Raw genomic sequence first — 26,312 nt, forward strand, 5'->3', positions numbered from 1 at the left:
AAAAACTGTATTTTTTTTTTAATACTTTTGGGTGTCTGGAACAGATTAATTGGATTTACATTATTTCTTGGGGGAAATAGTTTCGGTTTTCATCAGACTCTCTGGAACGGATTAATCATGAAAACCGAGGTTCCACTGTACTGGAAAGCCCCATTATACAGCAGGTTAGGTTCCAGGCTTCTGCGGTACAGTAAAAATCTCTGTAAAATGAAACAGCATTTTTTCCACTTTCAAATGCATATAAAAGCCTGATAACATGTTTACACTATCATATATTAAGCAAGTTAGGCCTAAAAAATGCATATACACACATATTACCTACCTTTATATATTTTCATCCTTAGCTTAGTGAGTGGTGAATATACTTATTGTAGTAAGTCTGAATAAATGAAGAATGGGTATAACTGAAAACCACTGCATTAGCAAAGCGAGACCCTTCTGTATCAAAACTGCAAGGAAGAATAGAGACTCCATGATCTTGATCTCATATTGCTGGAGAAATATACAATGAGAAGATATAATCAGAAAATATAAGGGCAGTCACAAGCTCACTGATATAAAAGAAGCAAGGGGACACAAATGGAAGCTCAACATCCAAATAAACCATAAAGATGATGAATGAGACATATGCAACTCTTGGGCAGCATAAAGCCAGCCAATGTCTTTATCAATTCAATATAAAGGTTATGTTAACACATTCAAATAACCTCTGTACTGAATTGAACCTTCGCGGTAATAAAGATACCCAGGTGGTGTTGCATATATGCCTTGTGCATCACCTTGTGTGAATTGTATACTATTACTGATACTAAGCCATAAAGATGTTAGAAAACATTTTTACAGCATAAGAAAATCACACAAATAACTCGCACATAGGAGAGAGGAGCTTACGACGACATTTTGGTTCGGCTTGGACCATTTACAAAGTCACATTAACAGGTCGACCATATAAAGATTATTTATTAATTAAAAGGAGAAATTGTAATCAGTCTGCCCCTAGCATATTAAGTCTCTTTCTACAACACAAGTGGATTACATAGAAAGCCTTCTAACCCACTTTCCCATGGAAAACAAATAATGGCATGCTCACAAATACACAAATGAAAATTTTATGTATACAGTGATGAACTTGCAAAAACATATTGTAGGAGCATACTGTATTTAAAATAGCATTGTAATTAATAAATTACAAATTATTAGTAACATTTCCTTGTTGCTCACCCAGAATTTTTAATAGTGTCATAAAAGAGTGCCATGGCTTCTTCAAACTTTTCACTGTTTCTTGGCTCAGTAATGGCTACCTTAATTTGGTTCAGCTCATCCCACATCCCTGTGTTCTGCCACCTATAAAAGAAAACATGAGGAAATGTCTAGATCTATAACACAATTATGGCAGATGACACAAGACTGGAAAAAGAATATATTGTACTGTAGCATTAATTCTCACTGAGCATATGCAGTCTCCTTTAAGCATTTATATCCCAACATATCCTTTAATGGGGTGCCTTGGAACTGGTGAAGGTTTCTTGATCTAAGGAATTGGTGCTACCCTTGCCTTTCTTGGATAAAGCCTGATAAACTTCCATTCTACAGGTGCTGTATGATTCCTGTGGATATTAGCCCTTCCTAATGAATATACTTTTGACAGTAATATCCATTCACAACTTACATCTCTTTCACATACATATTTTTATGCAAAACTATCAATTATTTTATCACTTCAGTTTTTTCTCCCACCTTATCCTTTCCCTTACTTCACCTGTTAATTGTTATACATTCCCACACCATCAACAAGTTATATTCTCCATTATTTTGACAATTCTTGTCTTTATTACATGCAAGTCACAGTAACACTGTCACTACCAGTAAGTGTCATGTAATAGAAATGGGAGTGAGCAATAAGAGGCCACATGAAGACTACTGATACTGGAGGGCCAAAATCAAATCTACACACTACCATAACTTACTGAAGTGAAAGATATTGGAGAAAGTGCAAAATAAATTCGGTGAAAATCCAGGGTACCACTGGCATGAAAAGAGAACAGTGTGTTAAAACTATTCAAAATGCTAACAACAAATATCCGAAGTACTGTCAGATCAAATGCAGAAGTCTTCAAGTGCCAGATCAACCTTTCTATGTGGACCAGCAGGCCACTAAAAGCAACAGACTGGTTGAATAAGAACTCAACAAGGAAGCTTGGCAAGATGGAAAAGCCCTCAAAACTGGTCACAGATCACAGACTCATTTCTTGCCATATTTAAATTATATTTTTTGGGAAGAAACTGGCAATCGTTTGGTATTAGTTAAGTCTCTGATACTGGAAGTTCAAAATTACACAAGCATGGTGATGCCTGGCAGCTACTGTCCACATTTTCCCATTCATGTACCCTTTCACACACATTTAATTCAGTTTGTTATCACAGCATGTTACATATAATAGAAGCATAATCAGGGGTGAAAGGGTTACAATTAGGGGCTCCACAAAGAATCAATAGTACAGGTCCACGTTCCTTTATCTGAAATTCGAAAAGTTCCGAAAAACAAAGTTTTTTTGTGGAGTGTGGAGCATCAGAAACGTGGCAGCGTGACCCAGCACTGACAGCCAGAGTGGCAAAAGTGTTCACAATAGCTTTTTATTTTGTGACTTTTTGAAAATGTGATGATGACGACATTGTGTGGAGAAAAAAATTATGGCAATTTACTCATCATGTTAAGATTAAATTGCAATCAGCACTTACTGAGATATAGAGGCATAAAGTTGGCTACATAAGGTTTCTTGTATTTTCCAATATTTTATTTTTTCAAGTAACTCAATGTACATATATACACTCGTATGGAACACAATAATTGCTCAAACATTATCATTAAATTATTTACAAAACTTGTTTACACAAACCAACAGTATAAACAATTGTTTATTACTATTGTTCTATAATATATATACAAATAGACAGTCACTGGACACTTTCCTAGAACTGCTGCAACTTGTGGAATTCTTTGAAACATAGTGTTATGCACTGTGGTGTTTTACACTCCTCACACATAAAACGAGTGTCTCTGCATTTTTGTGGGTGTTTTTTGGTATGTGCACAGAAATAACACCTCTTCTGAGAAGTTTTCTTGAAAGTAGTAGGAGGAAGTTGTATGGTGTAGTGATCACCAGGCCTCAGGCGAGAGGGTGTGTGTTAATAATTTCTTGGGAGCTGGTCTATTGCAGGTGTTGTTACTTGAATATTATTTGTCTGATGACTGACAAACAAATTTCACCATATTTTGGTTTGTTGTTGGTCTTCAACTTATACATGTTATAAGCATTCAGCAAGGAAATGTCAAGAAAATGGAAAGAGAGTTTTATGTATCACTTAAACTCTTGCAAACCCAATCTGCATATCACATTTGTCCACTAAGTGCATATTGAGTTGTAGTCCATCACAGCTGCAGGTTTTAGAATGGGTTCATTGGTCTCTCTATTCTGCCTGTCACTGTCTGCCATTTCATTTCGGTGAACTGATGTCAACAATGTGACATCACGTTTGTCATGCCACCGAAATGCCATGATGTCATTGGCAGCTAACACCTGCACCTCACCTCTGTGAGTGCTTGCGTTGAACTTGGGCATATGCTTATGATTTCCACGCACTGTGCCACACACGTCTGTCATGTTCACTCGTAAGAAATCACTGAGTAAGGGGCTTTTGTACCAGTTATCAGTATATAATATATGCCCTTTACCAAGATATGGCTCCATCATTGTTCTAACCACACTACCAGAGATACCCAATAACTTCCTGGTATCTTGCAATGTATTACTGCCAGTGTACACAATTACATTTAAAACAAGACCACTTTTGCAATCACACAGTACAAATAACTTTATATCAAAGAGTTTCCTCTTGCTTGGTATATACTGCTTGAACAACAGTCTACCTTTGAACAAAACCAGACTCATCAATAACAAGCTTCCTGAAGGGATAAAAATACATACAGCACTTTTGTTTCAGGTACACAAACACATTCCTGATCTTATATAACCTGTTGTTTCCATCAGGCCTTGTTTTGTCTGAGAAGTGTAGCATACGTAACAGTAGGAGAAATCGATTCACGGGTATAATGTCACTGAAAGATGGGGTTGAAATCAGGCGGTCTGTCGACCAGTATGTGGTGACAGTGTGCTTATACACATGTAGCATAAGCATAACTGTGGCAAAGAACAGATATATCTCTGCCACAGTTGTGTCCTTCCATTTGTGTAGGCATGATCTTGGTGAAACAATTGTGTTTGCCATGGTGTATTCGAAGTATGTGTTACTTTGCCTGACAATAATGTCCATCAGGGGTTCATCGAAGAATAACTGAAAGCATTCCAGTTCAGTGGCATTGTTCCCAAGTGTACATAATGGCCGTATTCCACTTTGTGTTTCGTCAAAGTGATGGGGATTGGAAACAAAATTGACACCTTCCTGCCAATCCCAGATGCGGTCTGCTGGTGGGTACTGAATTTACAGTACCCACCAGCAGGTGGTTGTGGTTGTGCAGGTTGTGGGAGTGTGGGGGTGGTTGAGGGTGGCCTTTGTTGTGGCTGTGCTGAGTTAGCAGCTTGGGTACCAGCATGGGCTGCTGCTGGTGCCACACGACGCATGTCACCACCAACACCACCACCACCTGCTGCCCCACACACATTAACCATCCCCAGTGTAACAATACCATCGTCATCTTCACTATCAGTTCGTGGTGTAGGGCCACAGGATGTACATACTCTGAGATTTACTACTTCCCCTTGGAATGGCATGTGGCACACTACCAGAATACATGCTGCGTTGTACATACTGCTGCTTCACTGGAGAATATTCCCCCTCACTGTTGCAACTTGAACTGCATTCAATAGCTTGGAAATCACTATCAATATCATTTTCACTGCTCACATCTAAGTCCTGTACATGGAGAAATAGTCTCCTCTTTTGCCCTGGAACAGGTGAACATGAATGAGATGGCACAGCACTAGAGGTGGAAGGTTGTCGGTTGTCTGGGTTTTCATCACTAATTACACTATCCTGGGCACTGCTTTCAGTCATACCCTCCTCAAAACCATGAAATTCACCTTCACTGGCACCGCCAGCAATGTTAGAGCTATCACTTGGGAATAGAAGATTCTCAATTCGCCAGGGAGTAAGGAGCTTCTTACTACGAGGCATGGTGAACAAGGCGTACTGAAATGGCCTTCCCACAATGCACCACTGGGTCCTCAATTTTTTTCATACTGCGCACACCCATCACACAGACCCATTCTCTCACATGTGGGCTTACCAGCTTTCTCCCACTTGATTTGAAGCCGCTAGAATTTTGGCGTATTAATACATCTAAAACACTGGCTTGTAAGACATATTTATACAACACTGACAGTCAAATGATTAAAGAGAGGTTGCTTAGACAGAAACCTATGTTAATAAGACAGATAACACTTGAAAAAGTCTTTAAAAATGCCGTCTGTCAATTGTCTTGAGAATCATGTTCTTGGTCTATAGTTATCCCATTATTTCATTTATCAATATATTACCCTGTAAATAAACTGTAGTATTATTTGTAGTCATTATTTATCCCACTTAGTGTGAGTATTCATACATTTTTGCTGCAGTGTTAATGTTTGCTTATAGGGTGCTGCCCTAGACCCCACCTTCATTCTGAAATCTGAAACACTACTGGTCCCAAGGGTTTCGGATAAAGGAATGTGGACCTGTAGTGGCCCTGTTGTTCTAATGTAAGTAAATTACCATCCATAGGGAATCAAATTTTGTGTGTGTGTATTTGTAGATGAGGAAACTCTTGAGAACAATAAGAACTAGAGAGGACAGAGATGGCCTTCAAAGACACTTAGTGTACACAGGTTGAAGTTGTGATCAAGGATTTGGTTGCTGAAATTCAATCCAACTAAGGGCAAGATCATGCATTTTGGAAGAGAAGAAACATACAATTGGAAGATAATAAAATAAGGCAATATCATTAGATTACCTGTCTAGTAACTTGTTAAGCATAGCATAAGAAGGAAGAAAGCACAGTATTCCTTGTGGCACAGCCTTACACACATCTAGAACCAATCTTCCTAGTTCATCCTGGAACTCATAGTTCTCGGTATTACGAAAGGTTGCCTGCAGCATCTTGTTTGTTGGTCCTCTACCTATTGTTCCAACCCACACCTGGATACAAGAAGAAATATGATGATATTCAAGTAAAACAAATTTATCCTTCACTGAATGTCACAATATAAAATAATAATTAAAGGAATGACAATTCAATATTCATTTATGAAACATTTTTAACGCTGAAATAAAACATTAATACAAGAATAAACTAAGTCAAAGGGCTATATTATGCTTATTGTACACTATTTCACAGAGGTAACACTGAGAGAGATACGGGAAACTTTTGTTCAAACATCATTACAGATTTGACTACAATTTGTATCTCTGCTCAAGTTTAGCTGGAAAGGCATTCAGAAGAAAGTAGCAGTATTGTATCACTAACAGAACATCTCACTTACTGTGTAGGTGAAACATTTTGGAATAGATACCTAACTGTTGCATCTTACTCATCAACTTGTTGACACTGAATGCCATTATTATTTTCACAAGAATACATTAAAATTAAAAATGAGATTCATAACTTGCTCAACAAACATACCTGGTTTCTGTCAATGACATGATTAGCCTCTAACTGTATTTTAAATGGAACACCCAATTCAGATTGGAAGGAATTCATGGGGGAGAGTGTTCCTGATGTCAAGATGATCGAACGGGTCTCGAAGCCAACAGAAAGGAAAGCCACAGCAGGGTTGAGACACCAAAAATTAATAGAGTATGCCCATCCCACTGTAGACTTCTTACTGCTATACCAACCACCTGCAGTCTGTAATGTATATTTAGGGAATTAACATTAATATTACTTTTGTTTTTCCAACACATCAGCCGTCTCCCACCGAGACAAGATGAACCCAGAAGTTATCTCCATACATATGTGTAAATATCAAATTTACGTGCTCACCGCTGGCACTATTTGTTGGTAGGGTTCGTGGAGATGTGATGGTTGGAGTTAAACACACTTGTTGGATGTTAACACCTATATTAGCAGAGTGTGAAAGGGGAAGCCCAGCCTTGCCGTGTTTTCCTGTCGTAGACCTATGGGTGGAGTGAGCAGGAGGCCGGGAGCACAGCGCTCACATGCGGCATCACATGATGTCACACAAGCTAGTCACTGAGCCTAGCAAGGGATCAACTATGTAAAACATATGGATGATACTATGATACTCAGGTAACATATACATATACAGAGGATCAGCAACTATTCTGACACACATACCAGCCAGGGTACTTCCCTACACACCAGCCAGAGTACTTCCCCACATACCAGCCAGGGTACTTCCCCACCCACCAGCCAGGGTACTTCCCCACACACCAGCCAGAGTACTTACTTCCCCACATACCAGCCAGGGTACTTCCCTACACACCAGCCAGAGTACTTCGCCACATACCAGCCAGGGTACTTCCTCACCCACCAGCCAGGGTACTTCCCCACACACATGATTTGATTCAATTGGGACTTGCGCATGAGCGAACAGAATTATCAAAGCTTACTGCTTGGGAAGTATTGAAAATTGGGTTGGCCAAATATGATTCTGTTAGTGGGATGGTTTATGAAGGACCTACCTAGTATGGGTCAACAGGTCAAGCAGTGCTCCTGCTTTCTTATGTGCAAACATTTATGGATGAACAGTACCCTGACATAGCTGTTGCAGGCCATGCTGGCAACATCTACAATGACAATGTTGTGTCTCATTTTAGGGAAATCTTAAAGAGATGCCAGAAACAGAGCTCTCTGGACAGATTTTTGGTGCGGCAGGGGTCCAATAACTAAAGCTGGTCCTTGTGGCATTAAAAACAAAGAAGGGAGGTAACCCCAGAAAAGGACTTGTTACCTGAAGTCTTTATAGAAGGTAATTCCCCTTCCAAACAATTGTAAACTCCTTCATCCTCTGTCCTCTTCCCATTTCATCACTCATCAAATATGTCTTCAATAAAGGTAAGTGTCATTTTATTAATTATTAATGTATTTATTCTGCATGTCTCATTGTTTTCTGTGTAGGGAAATGTATATTTCATGTAAAATAATTGTTTTGTTTAATACTTTTGGGTGTCTGGAACAGATTAATTGGATTTCCATTATTTCTAATGGGGAAAATTAATTCGGATAACGACAGAATCGGTTAAAGACAAGCTCTCTGGAACTGATTAATGCCGTTAACTGAGGGCCCACTGTAAATACATTGAAAACAACATTCAACAGATTTTTCCTGTAATATATTTGTCCATTGCAAATTATTTTAGCGTAAGGTTGATGAAGTCATACATCTGGCAGTGAGCATCTGGGGGACTGCAGCTCTGCAGCTCCTATGGACGAGTTGCCACTGCTCATCACCTTACTCTTATTTATGTTCACTTTAAACTTTCTTCCTTTACACATCCTCCCAAACTCATCCACTGACCTTTGCAACTTATTATCATTAAAAAATGCATGCATGTGTAATTTTTATCATGAACTTCACATTCTCCCCCCCCCCCCCAAAAAAAAAAGCAACTGGACAAGCCATGCATGCTTAGAAATTTTATTACAGTACAGTATTATTGTAATAATAAATTATAGTACATCTCCTTAGTCAGGTCATTAATATAACAAGAAAAGAATAGTGTGGGACTAAGCACTGATCTATGGGGTACAGTCAGTGGCAGCTCATCCATAGGAGCTGCAAGAGCTGCAGTTCCCTCAGATGCTCACTGCCAGACGTATGACTTCATCAACCTTACACTAAAATAATTTGCAACTGACAAATATATTACAGGAAAAATCTGTTGTATGTTGAAACGAGATAAAAAATGATTAAAAATAAAAGTTTGATGCAGTACAATAGTACAGGCATTACTGGCACTCCAAGCTGCCACTGGGTACAGTCCTCCAGAATTTTTCTCTACAGTCCAACATCTCTTACATTTTGTATCTTCTGTCTGTCAGGTACTTTCACTCAATGGAGTACAATTCCTAACACCCCAGCCTGCTTTTCCGATTTGTATATCAGTCATAAGTGAGGTACTGACAGTCTTGGGATATGCAGTCTACACACCCTTCCCTTTCCTGTTATTTATCATCCAGTCACAAAACTCAAATAGATTAATGATGTATGTTTTTCTTCTCTGAACCTGTGTTGGTGGAACATGATGAAGTATATATGTCAGGATAACGGGTCTGTAGGAGGTTTGTCTGTTTTCTTTCTTCTTAAATATTATTAAAACATTAGCAGTTTTTAGTCACTTGAAGATGTGCCTGCCCCCATAGAAGAAAAGTTAAACAAATATGTTCAAATAAATCAACTGTGGTAAAGAAAAGTAGCAAATTTGTGTGTTATGGTCATATTTCCTTCAAGTGGAGTGCTTTGATGCTGGCAAGGCCTCTTGACCCAATGAATTAAAGGTACCTTCTCCTTCCTTGTAGTTTAATTGCTTTATTATACTCCCCATACCCATACTGTGGACAGCTATCTTCCTTATATCAAGCCTGATTACCAGTACCTCCCATTTCCCAAATGCTTTATGATCCTCATGGGCTTAAAGCTTTTCCCATGAATAAAGAAATAATAATACAGTTGGGTTATACTGTACAATGGTTAAAAATGTGCATATTTAAAACTTACCATAGCACCTTTCTTTCTAGTTTGAGCTCTTACTATGGCAATCCGGTAATCATCTCGGTACTTCATGTTATCCATAAATAGGAAATGGTACATAAGAAAAAGATTCTTCAGCAATGTAGATGTTGAGGAGTTAATGCGAGGATTTTCATCCTCCGGGTCTGGGTCTGCTGTCAGCTTACTCAAGTAACCCTAGTAAAATAAATGTGCATGGTAAAAATCATCAATCAATAATTCAAATTATAATAAAATCAATAACTGTAATACTGTGTGATACAATAAAGGATTACAGTATGGTATATCTCCCTTCAACAAACTGGCTGTATCCCACCAAGGCAGGGTGGCCCAAAAAGAAAAACAAAAGATTCTCTTTTTAAATTTAGTAATATATACAGGAGAAGGGGTTAGTATGGTGTGTGTATATATATATATATATATATACAGTGGACCCTCGACCAATGATATTAATCCGTTCCTGAGAGCTCATCGTTAATCGAAATTATCGTTAGTCGAGTTAATTTTCCCCATAAGAAATAATGGGAATCAAATTAATCCGTGCAAGACACCCAAAAGTATTGAAAAAATAATTTTTTTACCACATGAAATATTAATTTTAATACACACAAACTGAAGAAGACATGTACAATTACATGACACTTACCTTTATTGAAGATCTGGTTATGATTGATGGGATGGGAGGAGGGGAGAGTGTGGATGGTGTTAGTGTTTAGAAGGGGAATCCCCTTCCACTAGGACTTGAGGTGTCAAGTCCTTTTCCGGGGTTACTTCCCTTTTTCTTTTAATGAAACTAGGACCAGCTTGAGTGTCACTGGATCTCTGTCGCACAACATATCTGTCCATAGAGGCCTGTACCTCCCGTTCCTTTATGACATTCCTAAGTGTTTCACAACATTGTCAGTGTCACAATTAAACACTTGTTCAGGTTTCAATTCTTCACTGTCTATGTACTCCTTGAATTCCTGCACATATTTTTCAGCTGCTTTTTGGTGTGAACTGGCAGCCTCACCATGCCTTATCACACTATGTATGCCACTACGATTCTTAAATCTCTCAAACCAACCTTTGCTGGCCTTAAATTCACTCACATCACCACTAGTTGCAGGCATTTTTCTAATTAAATCGTCATGCAACTTCCTAGCCTTTTCACATATGATCGCTTGAGAGATGCTATCTCCTGCTATCTGTTTTTCGTTTATCCACACCAATAACAGTCTCTCAACATCTTCTATCACTTGTGATCTCAGTTTCGAAAACACAGTTGCACCTTTGGCAAGAACAGCTTCCTTGATTGCCGTTTTCTTGGCCACAATAGAAGCGATGGTTAATTGGGGTTTTGTGTACAACCTGGCCAGCTCGGAGACATGCACTCCACTTAGCAATAATCTCTTTCTTCATGTCCATAGTAATTCTCACCCTTTTTGCTGTAGGGTTGGCATTAGAAGCTTTCTTGGGGCCCATGGTGATGTATTTTGCAGGTGCAATCACTAAAATCGCTGTGATAATATGAAATGTCCCGATTGTATGTTTGGATGGGATCGCGGTGGCTGGCTGGCTTGTAAACACTGGCCACAAGTGGACGCGTCTCGAATGGAATGAATCGTGTTGATCGAGTTTTTTAGTGCTAGTCGAGGCAAAATTTTTGCGTTAAAATGTATCGCTAGTCGGATTTAAAGTTAGACGATGCCATCGTTGATCGAGGGTCCACTGTATATCTTTCTTTCAATGCACCAGCCATATCCCACTGAGGTGGGGGTGGCCCAAAAAGACAAACGAAAGTTTCTCCTTTTAAATTTAGTAATATATACAGGAGAAGGGGTTACTAGCCCATTGCTCCCGGCATTTTAGTCGCCTCTTACGACACGCATGGCTTACGGAGGAAGAATTCTGTTCCACTTCCCCATGGAAATAAGAGGAAATAAACAAGAACAAGAACTAGAAAGAAAATAAAAGAAAACCCAGAGGGGTATGTATATATATGCTTGTACATGTATGTGTAGTGTGACCTAAGTGTAAGTAGAAGTAGCAAGATGTACCTGAAATCTTGCATGTTTATGAGACAGAAAAAGGGACACTAGCAATCCTACCATCATGTAAAACAATTACAGGCTTTTGTTTTACACTCACTTGGCAGGACGGTAGTACCTCCCTGGGCAGTTGCTGTCTACCAACCTACTACCTAGAATATATATACCATAAAAAGCATTGTAGGTTAAAATCATGGAAGACTGATCTAGTCTATCTACTATAATACATTTTACCAGCTACTAACCTTTAATTCCATATATTTATCATATCCAATGCCAAGAAGTTCAAGGTTTGCTATCATCTCTGTTCCTTTGAAAATTTTGCCTGCACGATCGAAGTCCACATAGTCTGTGAGCTTATCAGAGTTTTTGTTTACCCATTCACTCAAAGCATTCAGCATACAGGACTGAAAAAAATAAAATTATTTTCACAAAAGTAGTGTATGCACACATTGCTTGATAATTAATAGTATTGTTACATTCACACGATGTGCCAAAAAAAAAAATAAGAGGGGTGAAATTGGGAGCTAACAGTGTAAGTCAAAGTTGGCATATCAAGTCAGTTTCAATCATGGAGTGTCTACAATAACAGTAGGGCACTCCTGACAATTCTAAGAGAGATCAGAAATAGTCTCAACATGTTCTTTGGGAATGGATGTGTGCACGTGCATGTTATATACATACTGTATATGCAAAACCACCACAGGGGGAGTTGATTGATAGCTTTAGGCCTTTTGTGTTACAATCAACACATCAAGAAGAGCTTGCAATGTAAAAACAATGCAAAAACACAAACTGAACAGGTGGTGGGTGATCGCTCGCCACCTGTTCAGTTTGTGTTTTTACACTGTCTGAACTCCGTGTATCTCGTTCTCTCTCATTTACTATTTCATTAACTAGTTGGCTCTCGTTGATGATGGCGTTTAAGCTCAGTTGTGATAAAAAGAAGTCGTAAGCCTCTTACTTTAAGTGCCAAGTTAGAAATGATTAAACTTAGTGAACTGACTTTTTTGGGTTATCCTAGGTTCTTTACACATATGCTGCTATGTATGATAATCTATGTAACTGTATTTGTGTATACCTGAATACACTTACTAACAAGGTATGTCAATGGTTGAAATAGCCATCAAATACAGTTACATATAGCAGCATATGTGTAGAGAACCTAGGATAACCCAAAAAAAAGTCAGACAAAGTGACTTATTGCTGACATAGAAAAACTTTTACACTGCCACTCACCCTTCACTCATTCATATTAATACTTTAAGGTAGGTAACAAGTGTACTGTGTGTGTATTTTAATGCTTAATTCTATTGCTAACTTAATATATGTTAGTGTAAACCTGTTATCTAGCATTTATATGCATTTATAAGTGGTAAAAAAAAGGGGAGTTCCACCTTATGGTGATTTCTGCTCTACGGCAGTAGCATAGAACCTAACCTGCCATATAAGTGGAGCCCTTCTGTACTGTATACTAATTTTACAGAAAGTCAGTTGCATATTCAATGAGCATTTAATCTTAGTTAAAAGAAACATTGTTTAAAATTGCAGTCAATTTCATTTACTAAGCAATTTCTTCTTCCTCTTCTTTCAACAAACTGGCCGTATCCCACCTAGTAAGGGTGGCCCAAAAAGAAAAATTAAAGTTTCTCTTTTTTAAATTTACTAATTTATACAGGAGAAGGGGGTTACTAGCCCCTTGTTCCTGGCATTTTAGTCACCTCTTACAACACACATGGCTTAAGGAGGAAAAATTCTTTCCACATCCTCATGGAGAACTAAGCAATTTATAATCTTAATTTCCTATTGAAGGCTAAATAAATATGTTACACTGTGGGTGTGACTGCCAACAAAAGACTTTTGTTAACAAGACTCAATGTGCCATTTACAGCAGTGATATACATAGGACTTTTGGATTACCAGATTAGTGCACTCCTGTACATTAAGTTCTAATTCGACCATCTTGTCAAGTTCATTCTTGGCTGTAAGTATCTCATCTTGAGTAAGCGTGCATGAGGCCGCCTCTCTTGCACTGTCTTCAATGTTATGAGCTTCATCCAGCACTACTACTTGCCCACACAGGCTGATGTCCATCTGTAAATGAACCTCTAAGTACCTTTATGTCAAGAATAAAGATTATTTTACTACACTGACTTTTCCCCAGCAAGGTTAGGTAACCCAAGGAAGGAAACAATGAAGAGAAAAGATATTTTAGCAAAATATGTCTACAAATTGGGTCATCATGCAACACTGATGGTGAGGTTATACATCTTTACCAGAGGGAAAATATTATACTAAACAAAGAAAATCCTAGCTTGTGTTTGTTCCAAAATATGTTCCTGGAAAGAAAAAAAAAAGAGTACTGTACTAGTAACATTCATACTTTACTTTAAGGAGTTAATTAAACAAATGTTCATTCAAAAAACAAGAAGAAACATAGCATGCTGCTAATCATGAGAATAACAACCTACAACTAGAATGAATGATTTATTGTTATATTCATGGGGAAGTACTAAATCCAAAGGGGTAGTAGAATGCCCAGGGGAATAAGACGTAATCAGGTTTGATCCAAAGAAAGGATGGGTAGTTTCAAGTCTTTGAATCAAGAGCCTTGCAGCAGCATCACTGGATACCCTACTCCCCTTCCTTTGAAAGGTGGAGTCAAGTACTATTCCTTTCTACTGCGAATGTTTTTTTTTTTTAGCAGCACAGCCATGGGGGGGGGGAGAGGCTAATGCCCCCACCCATACAATACAAACACTTATTTTTTCAATGGTTAATTTTCACTATTATATTGATCAGTGACCAAGAAAGTATGATAGTTTTAGAAATTTCATGTATATATACAAAATTATGCTTTTTTAAATATGATTTCTAGATTTTTTTCAGCATCTTATGATTTTTCAATCTCTCAGATTGAAATCATTCCTTAATCTCCCCACACTGAATTCATGGCTTAATCTTCTCACATTGAAATTCTGCTTAATCTATCTAGAATGAAATCCTGGTTTAATCTAAATTGAAATCCTGGCTTAATCTATCTAAATTGAAATCCTGGCTTAATTTACCTAGACTGAAATCTTTTCTCAATCTAGACTGAAATCCTGGCTTAATCTATCTGGATTGAAATCCTGGCTTAATCTATCTGGACTGAAATCCTGGCTTAATCTACCTAAACTGAAATCCTGGCTTATCCCCCTCCCCCCTCAAATGGAAATCCTGGCATAATCCCTCACCGACTCTCTTATGAGGGGATCAATGAGGTAGTTGTATGGGCAGAAGATGATCTCAGCTGTGGCCATCAGTGATCTGGCAACATAGTAGGGACAAGCTTTGATCTTCTTTCCCAGGGTCACCAAGTCTTCTATGTCCCAGGCGGTGTCCATGCCAAACGCTGCCAAGCTGGTGTGATTCTTGATCTGATTGACTCCATGGTGAAACCTGCACCCTGAGCCCTGTATAAAGACGAGGAAATTACTATTAACAAAGAGAATTTATTTTAAGAGGGAAGCAACTCCACTACTTTCAATATGGCTTCTGCCCTGGTGGCCTTAACTACCCAACAATAACTATTTTAAGTTATTTTGCTTATAATAATAATAATAATAATAATAATAATAGTGATAATAATTGTACTGCCTTTCGATTGAGGAAGATATCCATGCTCAAAAAGATACTCTTGTATATACGTATTGTATTTTAATGTAGCTTTATTTATACTCAATAATACGGTTAAGTGTATTATTATTATACATTCGTGGGGGTAAGCTAAACTCCTTAAATAAGGGGTCATACAACGCCTGGGAGAATGGGAAACATTCAGGTTCAATTCAAGAAAATGGAAGGTAGGTCTAATTCCTTGGATCAAGAACCCCTCACCGACACCAAAGAACCTACTTTGAGGAAGTGTGCTTATGCTATCAAATAGCCTAAAGACCCGTATAAGAAATTGTTCCACCAGAACCACTCTCATGACTTCTACTTCCAGAGCTCATCCTGAGATCACACTTCTCTCCGTTGACTGCTTGTTCAGCCAGGCTGTTGCTGTACGTGGCCAGAAGGCCTACGTACGTTTGCCGTCCAGTGATTGACCTAATACCTAGTGCACTGAGGACCTATGATCGCCTTCGCGTTTAACCATGCAGCAATAAATGCCTTCGAAACAGTATCTCTCATTCTTGGTCTTTTTTGGGGCCAGCCCATCCTCTATCTCCAGACCCATGAAGTTTTTCAAAAACAAGGTTATATCAAAATATGTTAACAGTTGGAGCAGCCCAAGCAGAAAGCCGTGAGACTGTCAGACTTATGGGTCAGGAAGTAATTTATAAACAGCAACACGGAGTACAGCCTGCTGAGACCGGTAAACTAAGGTTTATTTTTTTGTGAAAGGTTCTTATAATAATAATAATAATAATTATAGTTATAAGACTTGATCCAAGGAAGCGGAGGATAGGTTCAATTCCTTGAGTCAAGAGCCTCTCTAACCGGCATCAAGGAGCCTCCCTAAAGGGGACATGCCATCATTTCTACGTCATTAATATCGACGGCTTAGAAAAGGCTGCTCTTCGAAAGGTTTATCATTACATAAACTTTCAAGCAAACAAGATACTTCTGTCATTATCAAAATTTTATGGACAACACTCGCGTGAAATGTAAATGTTTCAGACGAATAGCAAGAACCTCATGAATAATAATAATAATGATAATAATAATAAAAAAAACAGTCGGTTCCTTATCAGTTGGCTTGTGGTCCGTATATTAGAGTGCGTGCGCCTAGCACTAAGAGCCTGGTTGATCAGACCTTGATCCACTAGGAGGCCTGGTCAGGGACATGGCCGCAGAGGCGTTGACCCTCAGAGCATTCTCAAAGCAGACCTCAACACAGAACACCTCAAAGAAGGAAGGGGAGGAAGAATCACAAGGTAACTACGTTCTACGTTACTTACTACACGTATTTCTAGTTCATCTTCGACCTCTTCAAGTCGAGACCTGCGACGATCCTGTGACAAAATAATAATAATGACGATGATAAAAATAATACTATAACTTAAAGTTGAAAAACTATTGTTGCTTCTATTACTACTGCTACAACTACACTACTAATTTGTTACGCTAAGGAATAATCTTTATTAATATTCTAGTACTGGTGTCCTCGATTAAAACCATATAGATAAGATAGTAAATAAGAACTAAGATGAGCAACAAACATACTGACTCTCAGAGTAAGAAATGAATGCGCTATCTAAACAACTTGAAAAAGGTACAAGTCACAATACTGCGGCTGGAACAATTCATAAGTAACTCGCAGTTTGGAGAGGATACTGTACAGCAGATGACGTCTCGGTCCCTTCTGAATCATTATTAAGTCGTGAGTGGGAAGCAGAGGCGGAGATTGCCGAAAGATAAGTGAAGAAATGAGGATGAAAATCTTTGATTTTTAGTCGTTTATTGGTTATCATAGGTGTAGGGGTTTTCATGTATGGGTGAGGAGGGATATTTGTGTTATCTCAAGTTCATGTTTGTGTGGTTGTTAATGATTTATTCTGTGTAAGACCTGTTTTTGTCTTTATCTATCTCTTGTATTGTATTGTTCTAAATAAAATATAAAAAAAAAATGGAAAAAATATACTGAAAACATTAAAAAATGTCTTTGATGATAAAGAGGAAAACAAAAGACGATTGCTACATACAGTCAATAAATGAAGATGGATAATTTTTTAACATCAACAGGAAGGATACTAAAAAAAAATTTCACAAGTCGAGTGGTGGAGTACTGGAACGAAATCGAAGAGAAGGTAGAAATAACAAAAAAGGCACAATACCGTGACTGGAACGATACACAAATAACCCGCACATAAAAGAGAGAAGCTTACGACGACGTTTCGGTCCGACTTGGACCATTGACAAAGTCACACTAACCAGAGGTGGAGCAGGACGGCTATATATAGCCGTCCTGCTCCACCTCTGGTTAGTGTGACTTTGTCAATGGTCCAAGTCGGACCGAAACGTCGTCATAAGCTTCTCTCTTTTATGTGCGGGTTATTTGTGAAGGTAGAAAGATCTAAAACTACAGGAAACTTTTAACTATATCTGGGAAATTCTATTTGATTCGCCGGTAATCCCGGCCCGGGTCTCTTCCATTTTGGTGACCCGGCAATATCTGGGAAAATAATCACTAAGTCGCTACGACTACAGCTCAGCTACTGTAACTACTAAAAAAAGTAATCACAAACTGGTTACTACAGATAGGTAATCAAATATGTAATAAAATAGCTAATCATAAATGAGTATTAACAAGCATATAACAAATTAATAATCACAGTTAGTTACAAAAATAATCACAAAGTTAATAACAAAAAGGTAATCACGAACGGTTAATTGTAATAAAAGGTAAGCACAAACAAAAAGGTAATCACAAATGATCACAACTAGGTAACAAGTAGCAGGTAATGACAAAGAAAGGAGCACATACCGTGTGGGGGTCCAGCAAGTCCCTGCAACCTTCGTTCTGGTTACTGGACTTACTGACGATGGGGTGAATACAAGTGTATTTCCTCGACCCCAGCACCACAGACCTAAGATGACACAATACAATCAGCTGTCATTATATGTCCTAGACGCACCTAATATAAGCTTAAATATCCACAAAGATGTACACAATAAACATTAAAATGTACGATAGACGGCGTATTATTTCCGCAACACAACTCTGTTGTCAAATCAACAGCTGCAGGATCTCTGCAACACAACACTATTGTCAATTATTATTATGGGGAGCGCTAAACACGAAGGACTATACAGCGCATGTGGGGGAGGGATGGAAGGTATTCAAGCTCAATTCAGGGAACTGGCGCACAGATCCAATTCCCTAGATCAAGAGCCCCTTACCAGCGCCAAGGAACCTCCTTTGAGGAGACACTATTGTCAAATCAACAGCTGCAGGATCTCTGCAAGTAAGTAAGTTTATTCAGGTATACACAAATACAGTTACATAGAATTATCACACATAGCAGCATATGTGTCGAGAACCTAGGATAACCCAAAAAAGTCAGACACAGTGACTTATTTCCATTGGGGTCCTTTTACCTTATTATTATAATATAAAGGTTATAATATTTTCTTATTATTCTACAATGAAGATAACAACTTATTATCATACTAAAAAGACTATCTACAATACGAGGGTCATTACTAGGAATAAGGTAAAATTTACAGGTGTGTTAGCTAAAAAAAAAAACAGAAAATAATTCCCCTCCCTTTCTGTAGCTACATTCATCAGACACCTTTTGGCACTCTTCTTGAACTGGTTCATGCTAAGACTGGCTTTGACATGTGCAGGCAGTCTGTTCCATTCCTTTATTGCTGTACAATAAAAGGTGTTTGAAGCCTGGCCACTGACTGTGGGTACTACAAAGTTGTGCTCTCTCCCCCTAGTACTATGATTGCTTTGGTTCCCAACCTTGACAAAATTGACAGCAAGATATTCTGGACACTGTTTGTGAGCAATTTTATAAACATGATTTAGCTTCAAAACTTTGTTGTTAAATCAACAGCTGCAGGATCTCTACAATACAACACTTGCAAAATCAACAGCTGCAAGCATTACCTTGGTTAGATTTACATTCATAACCTGATGAATTAATTTCTACAATAAACGTACAAATCACAAGGTCATTATAAACAGAGATTTAATAAGTTATCAAGATTTGACCACAGATAACCCAATAAACTCACATGACGTGATTTATTTCAAGTAAACTCGCTTTACTTTCAATCTTACTGCATCCTTACTGCAACAAATAAAAATACTGACAATACAAAATATAAAAAAATAATAATAATTAGACGACATAACCGACAGTATGTGTTATTCGCAAATTGATGTAAATATCTAAGATAATAACCATACATAAGGAAAGACGTGGTTTATGAGAACTTGGAGCGACTATTGATGTCTTCAACGAAACCATTTATCATCAAATTATTATAATAATAATATACAAAAACGGTAAGCCGTTAACCCTAATGTAAATAAGTCAGTGCTTGACTTTATTGGGTTATCCTGGGTTAAATTATGTTCCCATAATCTCTGTATGCCTGCAAGACCATTGCTGAAAAACAGTATGTTGTGTGTTCCAAACCTAAACTAAATTTTACCGAGTCATTCAGCCCATACTTTACACACTTCTCGTTATGTGCCTTACCAAAAGAACTTGAATGGTTTAGTAACTAAATTTCAATAATTACTGTGCGCATCCAGAACAGTTAAGTCACAGATAAGATAAGATTTCGTTCGGATTTTTAACCCCGGAGGGTTAGCCACCCAGGATAACCCAAGAAAGTCAGTGCGTCATCGAGGACTGTCTAACTTATTTCCATTGGGGTCCTTAATCTTGTCCACCAGGATGCGACCCACACCAGTCGACTAACACCCAGGTACCTATTTGCTGCTAGGTGAACAGGACAACAGGTGTAAGGAAACGTGTCGAAATGTTTCCACCCGCCGGGAATCGAACCCGGGCCCTCCGTGCGTGAAGCGGGAGCTTTAGCCACCAGGCCACCGGGCCACCCCAGATGTAGGTGTTTTGTTCGTCAGGAAACATGACAACAGGTATTTGTCACGTGATGACTCGCTAGCGCTTACCGGAGTTAAGTTTGAACATAATTTAGGAAATAAAAACAAAGGGTTACCACATAGAGTAGCATTCTAAGATGGTTTACGCCATTAAGTGTTAAGACACTCACAACAATGCTATGTGATAAAAAAAAAAAACGCTGCTCAGAGAGTTAAGTGGTGAATCATCATATATTAACATTCAACATACTACATGCACCTCGACTCAACGCCATACATAAACAAGTCGAGGGAAGTATTCATAATTTTACAGCGAAAAATATTTCAATGACTTCATTGGCTGCTAGACTAACGTAGAACAAAAAATTATATACATCAAGGATTATCAATTTCAGTTTAAACAAGTACCTGACAGGGCCGGGAGAAGAGGCAGTATAAATAGTTACCCCTGAGCTGGTCGGACCCATAGTGGCCGCCCAGCCTAGGGTCAACGGCTCATAAATCTTGCCTCCCATCACCTCCAGCACTGTGATGCCAACAACCCATTATTCGCATCAAAATATTTTCCCCAACATTAATATCAAATGACTGTTGTTATACCTGAATATTATGGTTACCCATAAATTACCAGAGAAAATGTACGTGTCACCAGGAAAAAAAAAAAACAGGAGTGTGTCGGACGCCATGGGTGACTATTCCTTTCAACAGACTGTCAATAATTATGGAGCACAGCGGGGTAAAACCAACAGAGGGTGTGTAAAGGCGCAGGCGATGGACGCGAACAGAATAGCTGAGTGTCGGTGGTTGATTTGATGTGTGTGAAGATCGTTCATACACCACACCAACAAACGAGGGACGCTTTCATCTGCGCTATTAACTAGCGAGCCTGATTAATGTCGGCAACTGATTTCATCATCTCCGGCTGAGATATTCCAAAGTTAAATTTAGGAGTAACTGCGGGACCCTTGATAATCTGAGTAACTAGCATATGGACAACTAGAATGCATAAAATCATTTACAATCAACAAGGCTCATAAAATAGTCTCTATACACGTACCGCAGTAAATAGGTTCCTGGGAGTTAATAGACAGTTGTGTTCACATCAGGAAGAGAACCGAAGGACCCCACTGAAGACAAGGCACACTGTCTGGCTTTTTTGAGATATTAACCATAAGGAGTTACTATTAGTACTACTACTACGACGAAGAAAGAGAGAAAAACAAAAGGGAAAAAAATGGTTTTTGTCGTCTTGCCTTCCTTCCTCTGGAGGTTATCACTTGTGCTGGAGCGCCAAAGCTGCAACATTATCAGCCTGTGGTCACGGAAAGCGCTTAAGATGATGTTTGGTAGATACACACCACAATGGTTGTCTACCATGCCATACCCCACCTTGCACCTTGCTTCACCCTTAGTATAGTCAGGTCTGTGTCTAACATGTTCTACCTCAACTCGTACCTCGTCTCGGGGCCACAGCCAGGTCGGTCCGCTTTAATCAACATAACCATCAGAACCACAACTGCTTGACAGCAACACCGAATTTCAAACTGACAGCAAAGTGATTCAACTCAACTTGACTTTCAGAATATTTAACCCCCTGGCTTTCTGACGCCAACATACGATACATCTGTTAAACAACTTCAGTCCATTACCATAACAATTTTAATGTAAACGAGATAGTTATTATACTGCCCAACTCCATATCGTGTTTAAATGGAATAATAATTATAGAGCGATTAATGAAAATAAATAATGTGCAGTGTGGCATATATTTTGTTCCAGTGAGATGTGTACCTCACCACTTCACCCCAGGAAATAATGAAATTAAAACCAACAGAATATTTATTTTATTCGTAGCGCTGTGGTACCTCATTTCGACTCAATCAACAGTACCCGGCTCGAATCCTGGGTGGTGATGCACATGGGAGCAAATCTAACAACTGTTGACTGGTTTGGAAAGAGTGTAGTCGATGAGTGGAACAGTCTACCTAGTATTGTCACTAAAGCTAACAGCTTGGATAGCTTCAAATATAGGTTAGATAGCACATGAGTGGGATTTGAGTGGGACTTGCACTTGATTTAATAGGGTTATCAAAGGTTATTCCTTGGTTAACACTGATAATAGGTTGGGCGAACATTTTTATTAGTGGGTCTGGGTTTGACAAGAACCTGCCAAGTGTGGGACAGTAGACTTGTTGCAGTGTTCCTCCTTTCTTATGTTCTACCAGTAAACAGAAACCTATTAGTAGGTTGTTTTTGGGTTGCATCCTTGGGGCAGACTCTTTAGGCTTGCTAATACAAATACTGTCTTCTTTTTCTTTTAATACGTAGCTTTGTCTCAGTTATGCCGTTTACTTTCCTGCCGTTTTATTTCTCTAGCCTTGTGTATTTTTTTTCATACCGTAACAAAAAATATCATGGAAGGTGTTGTTATCCGTCGTCCGGCACTTGTTTCTCCACATAACTTCATGAATAAATGCCAATCTAGGTAATTTATGCATTATTAATTATCATTTCCCCATCTTATGGAAGGGACATTACCATACATATTAGGGCAACCCTGCCTGGCCCACCTCTTCCACCTGCTTTATTCTCGCCCATCATTGTGGCCACGTTCATCGTCGCGGCCACGCCCATCATCGTGACCATGCCCATCATCGTGACCACGCCCATCATCATGGCCACGCCCATCATCGTACCCACGCTCATCATCGTGTCTACTCCATCACTTCCCATCATCGTGACCACGCTCATCATCGTGGCCATGCCCATCATCGTGGACACGCCCATCACTGCCCATTATCATAGCTACGTCCATCACTGTCCATCATCATTGCTACGCCCAACACTGCTCATCATCATAGCTACGCTCATTAATGCCCATCATCACAGCAACGCCCATCACTGCCCATCATTACAGCAACACTCATCACTGCCCATCATAAACTGTGATACCTTACCCAACACTTAGCCTTTGTTTCTCTTCCTATGGGGAATACATTTTTGCTAATTTTACTGTAAAAAACCTTAAGACACCTATAACAATAGGTGCCATTTACCGATACCTCACACAAACATCCCAAATTTCAGTGAGAAATTAAAGTCACTAATAACAGACAAATGAATAAGCACCACCTTCTCTTAGCTGGAGACTTCAACATCAACCTTGGCTTACTAGATGATCAGCCTGTAACTGATTTCATCAACAATATGAACAACACACTTCTCATACCAACAATAACTAAACCAACCAGGCTCACTGAGACAAGTGCAACCATAATAGACCACATATGGACCAATATACTAGCCCCCCTTAAATCAGGGATAATCACAGATAGCACTACAGACCACTACCCTACCTTCCTCCTGACAAACATTAATAAACCACCACTTGAATACAATAAAGTCTCATTTAGACTCCATGACGAGGCCTCAATAAGGAAGTTCACAACTGACCTAGAGATTGTTGACTGGCCTACAGAATTCTCCAAGGCCAATGGTATTGATGACTGGACAGACATTTTTCTTAACAAATTACTTAGACTATACTACAAACATTGTCCTATAAAAACGAAACAGATCACAAACAAACGGCTTGGTTGCCCATGGCTAACCAGCACCATTCTGAAATCCATTGACAAGAAACACCAATATGAAAAGCAATATAGACAGGGCTTAATAAGAACATAAGAACATAAGAACGAAGGAACACTGCAGAAGGCCTACTGGCCCATGCGAGGCAGGTCCAAGTCTCCTACCGGCTTAAGCCAATGCACCCAACCTAGTCAGGTCAGGTCACATTGACTTAAGGGAGGAACACGGCAACCGACCTGGTAGCACAAGCTATCAGGTCTAACTCACACCCACCCACATCCACTCATGTATTTATCCAACCTATTTTTAAAGCTACACAACGTTCTGGCCTCTATAACGGTACTTGGGAGTTTGTTCCACTCATCCACAACTCTATTACCAAACCAGTACTTTCCTATATCCTTCCTGAATCTGAATTTTTCCAACTTAAAACCATTGCTGCGAGTCCTGTCTAGGCTAGATATTTTCAGCACACTATTTACATCCCCTTTATTTATTCCTGTCTTCCATTTATACACCTCAATCATATCCCCCCTAATTCTACGTCTTTCTAGAGAGTGCAGTTTCAGGGCCCTTAGTCTATCCTCATAGGGAAGGTTTCTGATACATGGGATCAACTTTGTCATCCTCCTTTGTACATTTTCCAGAGAATTTATATCCATTCTGTAATACGGTGACCAAAACTGTGCAGCATAATCTAAAGATATTCTTAAACACTATTCATCAGTTCTCACCAAAGTAATAAAGAAAGCCAAACAACTATACTACTCCAGTAGATTCACAGACACTAGAGGAGATATAAAAAAGACCTGGAAAACACTCTCTCAGATTCTAGGGACCCACAAACTGAAAAAAAACAAGAATATTGTCCTAACTAAACCTAATGAAACACCACTACATCCCACTGACACAGCTAACAAGATAAACGACTTCTTCTCAACCATAGGATCTAATCTTGCCAATAAAATCCCACATACTAATGCCCATGCCGGGGACTACCTAGATGGGAATTTCCCAAATTCCTTCTATCTTGCACCAACTGAGCCCTCGGAAGTCACCGAGATTATAAAGTCACTTAAAAACAACTCAGGGAATCTGTCTAATGTCCCACCATTACTGTACAAGCGAGCGGCCCATATCCTTTCGCATGCTATTTCATTACTTTTTAACAAGTCACTAGAAACTAGCACCTTCCCGAAACTACTCAAGATGGCAAGGGTTACACTAATACATAAAGGTGGTGACCCTACAGACTTAAACAACTATAGGCCAATATCAAACTTACCATTGCTATCCAAAATCTTTGAGAAACTCGTGCACAGGAGACTATATTCATTTATAACAACACAAAACATACTCAACCCCTGCCAATTTGGATTTAGGAAAAATAAAAGCACTAATGATGCAATCATAAAAATGCTAGATCTGCTTTACACAACATTGGAAAATAAGGAATATCCACTAGGAATTTTTATTGACCTAAGAAAAGCTTTTGACACAGTAGACCACGACATCCTACTCCACAAACTTGACCATTACGGTATAAGAGGCCATGCGCTTGCTTATTTCAGATCTTACCTTACTAATAGGTATCAGTATGTTACCATTAAAGACACAGCATCAACAACACGGCCACTTGATACTGGAGTTCCGCAGGGAAGTGTCCTTGGTCCCCTGCTCTTCCTTATATACATCAATGATCTTCCAAACGTATCCCAACACCTGAAACCCATTCTCTTTGCTGACGACACGACTTATGTCATCTCTCACCCTAATCTTGCCACCCTCAACACCATTGTTAACGAGGAGCTGATCAAAATATCGACTTGGATGACAGCCAATAAACTTACGCTTAACACTGACAAAACCTACTATATTATGTTTGGTAGCAGAGCAGGAGATGCACAAATTAACATTAAGATCGACAACACTCTAATTACCAGACATAATGAGGGCAAATTCCTAGGCCTATACCTTGACAACAACCTGAATTTCAGCACCCATATCCAACACATAACCAAAAAAGTATCCAAAACAGTTGGGATCCTCTCCAAGATACGATATTACGTGCCACAAAATGCCCTTCTCACACTATACCACTCATTTATCCATACCTCACCTATGCTATTTGTGCTTGGGGATCAACTGCAGCAACACACCTAAAGCCAATAATAACCCAACAAAAAGCTGCAGTAAGAATAATCACTAAATCCCATCCCTGGCAACACCCCCCCCCACTCTTCATAGATCTAAAATTACTCCCTGTTCAGTACATCCACACTTACTACTGTGCAATCTACATCTACAGGGCCTTAAACTCCAATATCAACCTTGACCTAAAACGCTTTCTTGATAGTTGTGACAGAACCC

At 39.0% G+C, this 26,312-nt stretch overlaps 1 protein-coding gene across 5 annotated transcripts in view; it reads right to left on the minus strand.

The window, feature by feature from the left end:
- The window catches only part of LOC128687148 (Fanconi anemia group J protein homolog), an 820,717-nt gene that overhangs the window by 30,289 nt on the left and 764,116 nt on the right, over nucleotides 1–26,312 (minus strand). For 4 of the 5 annotated variants that reach the window (XM_070092590.1, XM_070092591.1, XM_070092592.1 and 1 more), the window contains 9 exons: nucleotides 18,249–18,351; nucleotides 16,723–16,776; nucleotides 15,013–15,231; nucleotides 13,697–13,870; nucleotides 12,022–12,183; nucleotides 9,735–9,923; nucleotides 6,677–6,901; nucleotides 6,008–6,192; nucleotides 1,222–1,344 (listed from right to left, as the gene is read on the minus strand). In XM_070092590.1, coding sequence (XP_069948691.1) covers nucleotides 1,222–1,344; nucleotides 6,008–6,192; nucleotides 6,677–6,901; nucleotides 9,735–9,923; nucleotides 12,022–12,183; nucleotides 13,697–13,870; nucleotides 15,013–15,231; nucleotides 16,723–16,776; nucleotides 18,249–18,351 — 1,434 coding nt within the window. The remainder of the gene's footprint in view (nucleotides 1–1,221; nucleotides 1,345–6,007; nucleotides 6,193–6,676; nucleotides 6,902–9,734; nucleotides 9,924–12,021; nucleotides 12,184–13,696; nucleotides 13,871–15,012; nucleotides 15,232–16,722; nucleotides 16,777–18,248; nucleotides 18,352–26,312) is intronic. The other variant, XM_070092594.1, reaches the window with a different exon arrangement.

Source organism: Cherax quadricarinatus, chromosome 40 (genome assembly GCF_038502225.1).
Source record: "Cherax quadricarinatus isolate ZL_2023a chromosome 40, ASM3850222v1, whole genome shotgun sequence".
Lineage (NCBI taxonomy): Eukaryota > Metazoa > Arthropoda > Malacostraca > Decapoda > Parastacidae > Cherax > Cherax quadricarinatus.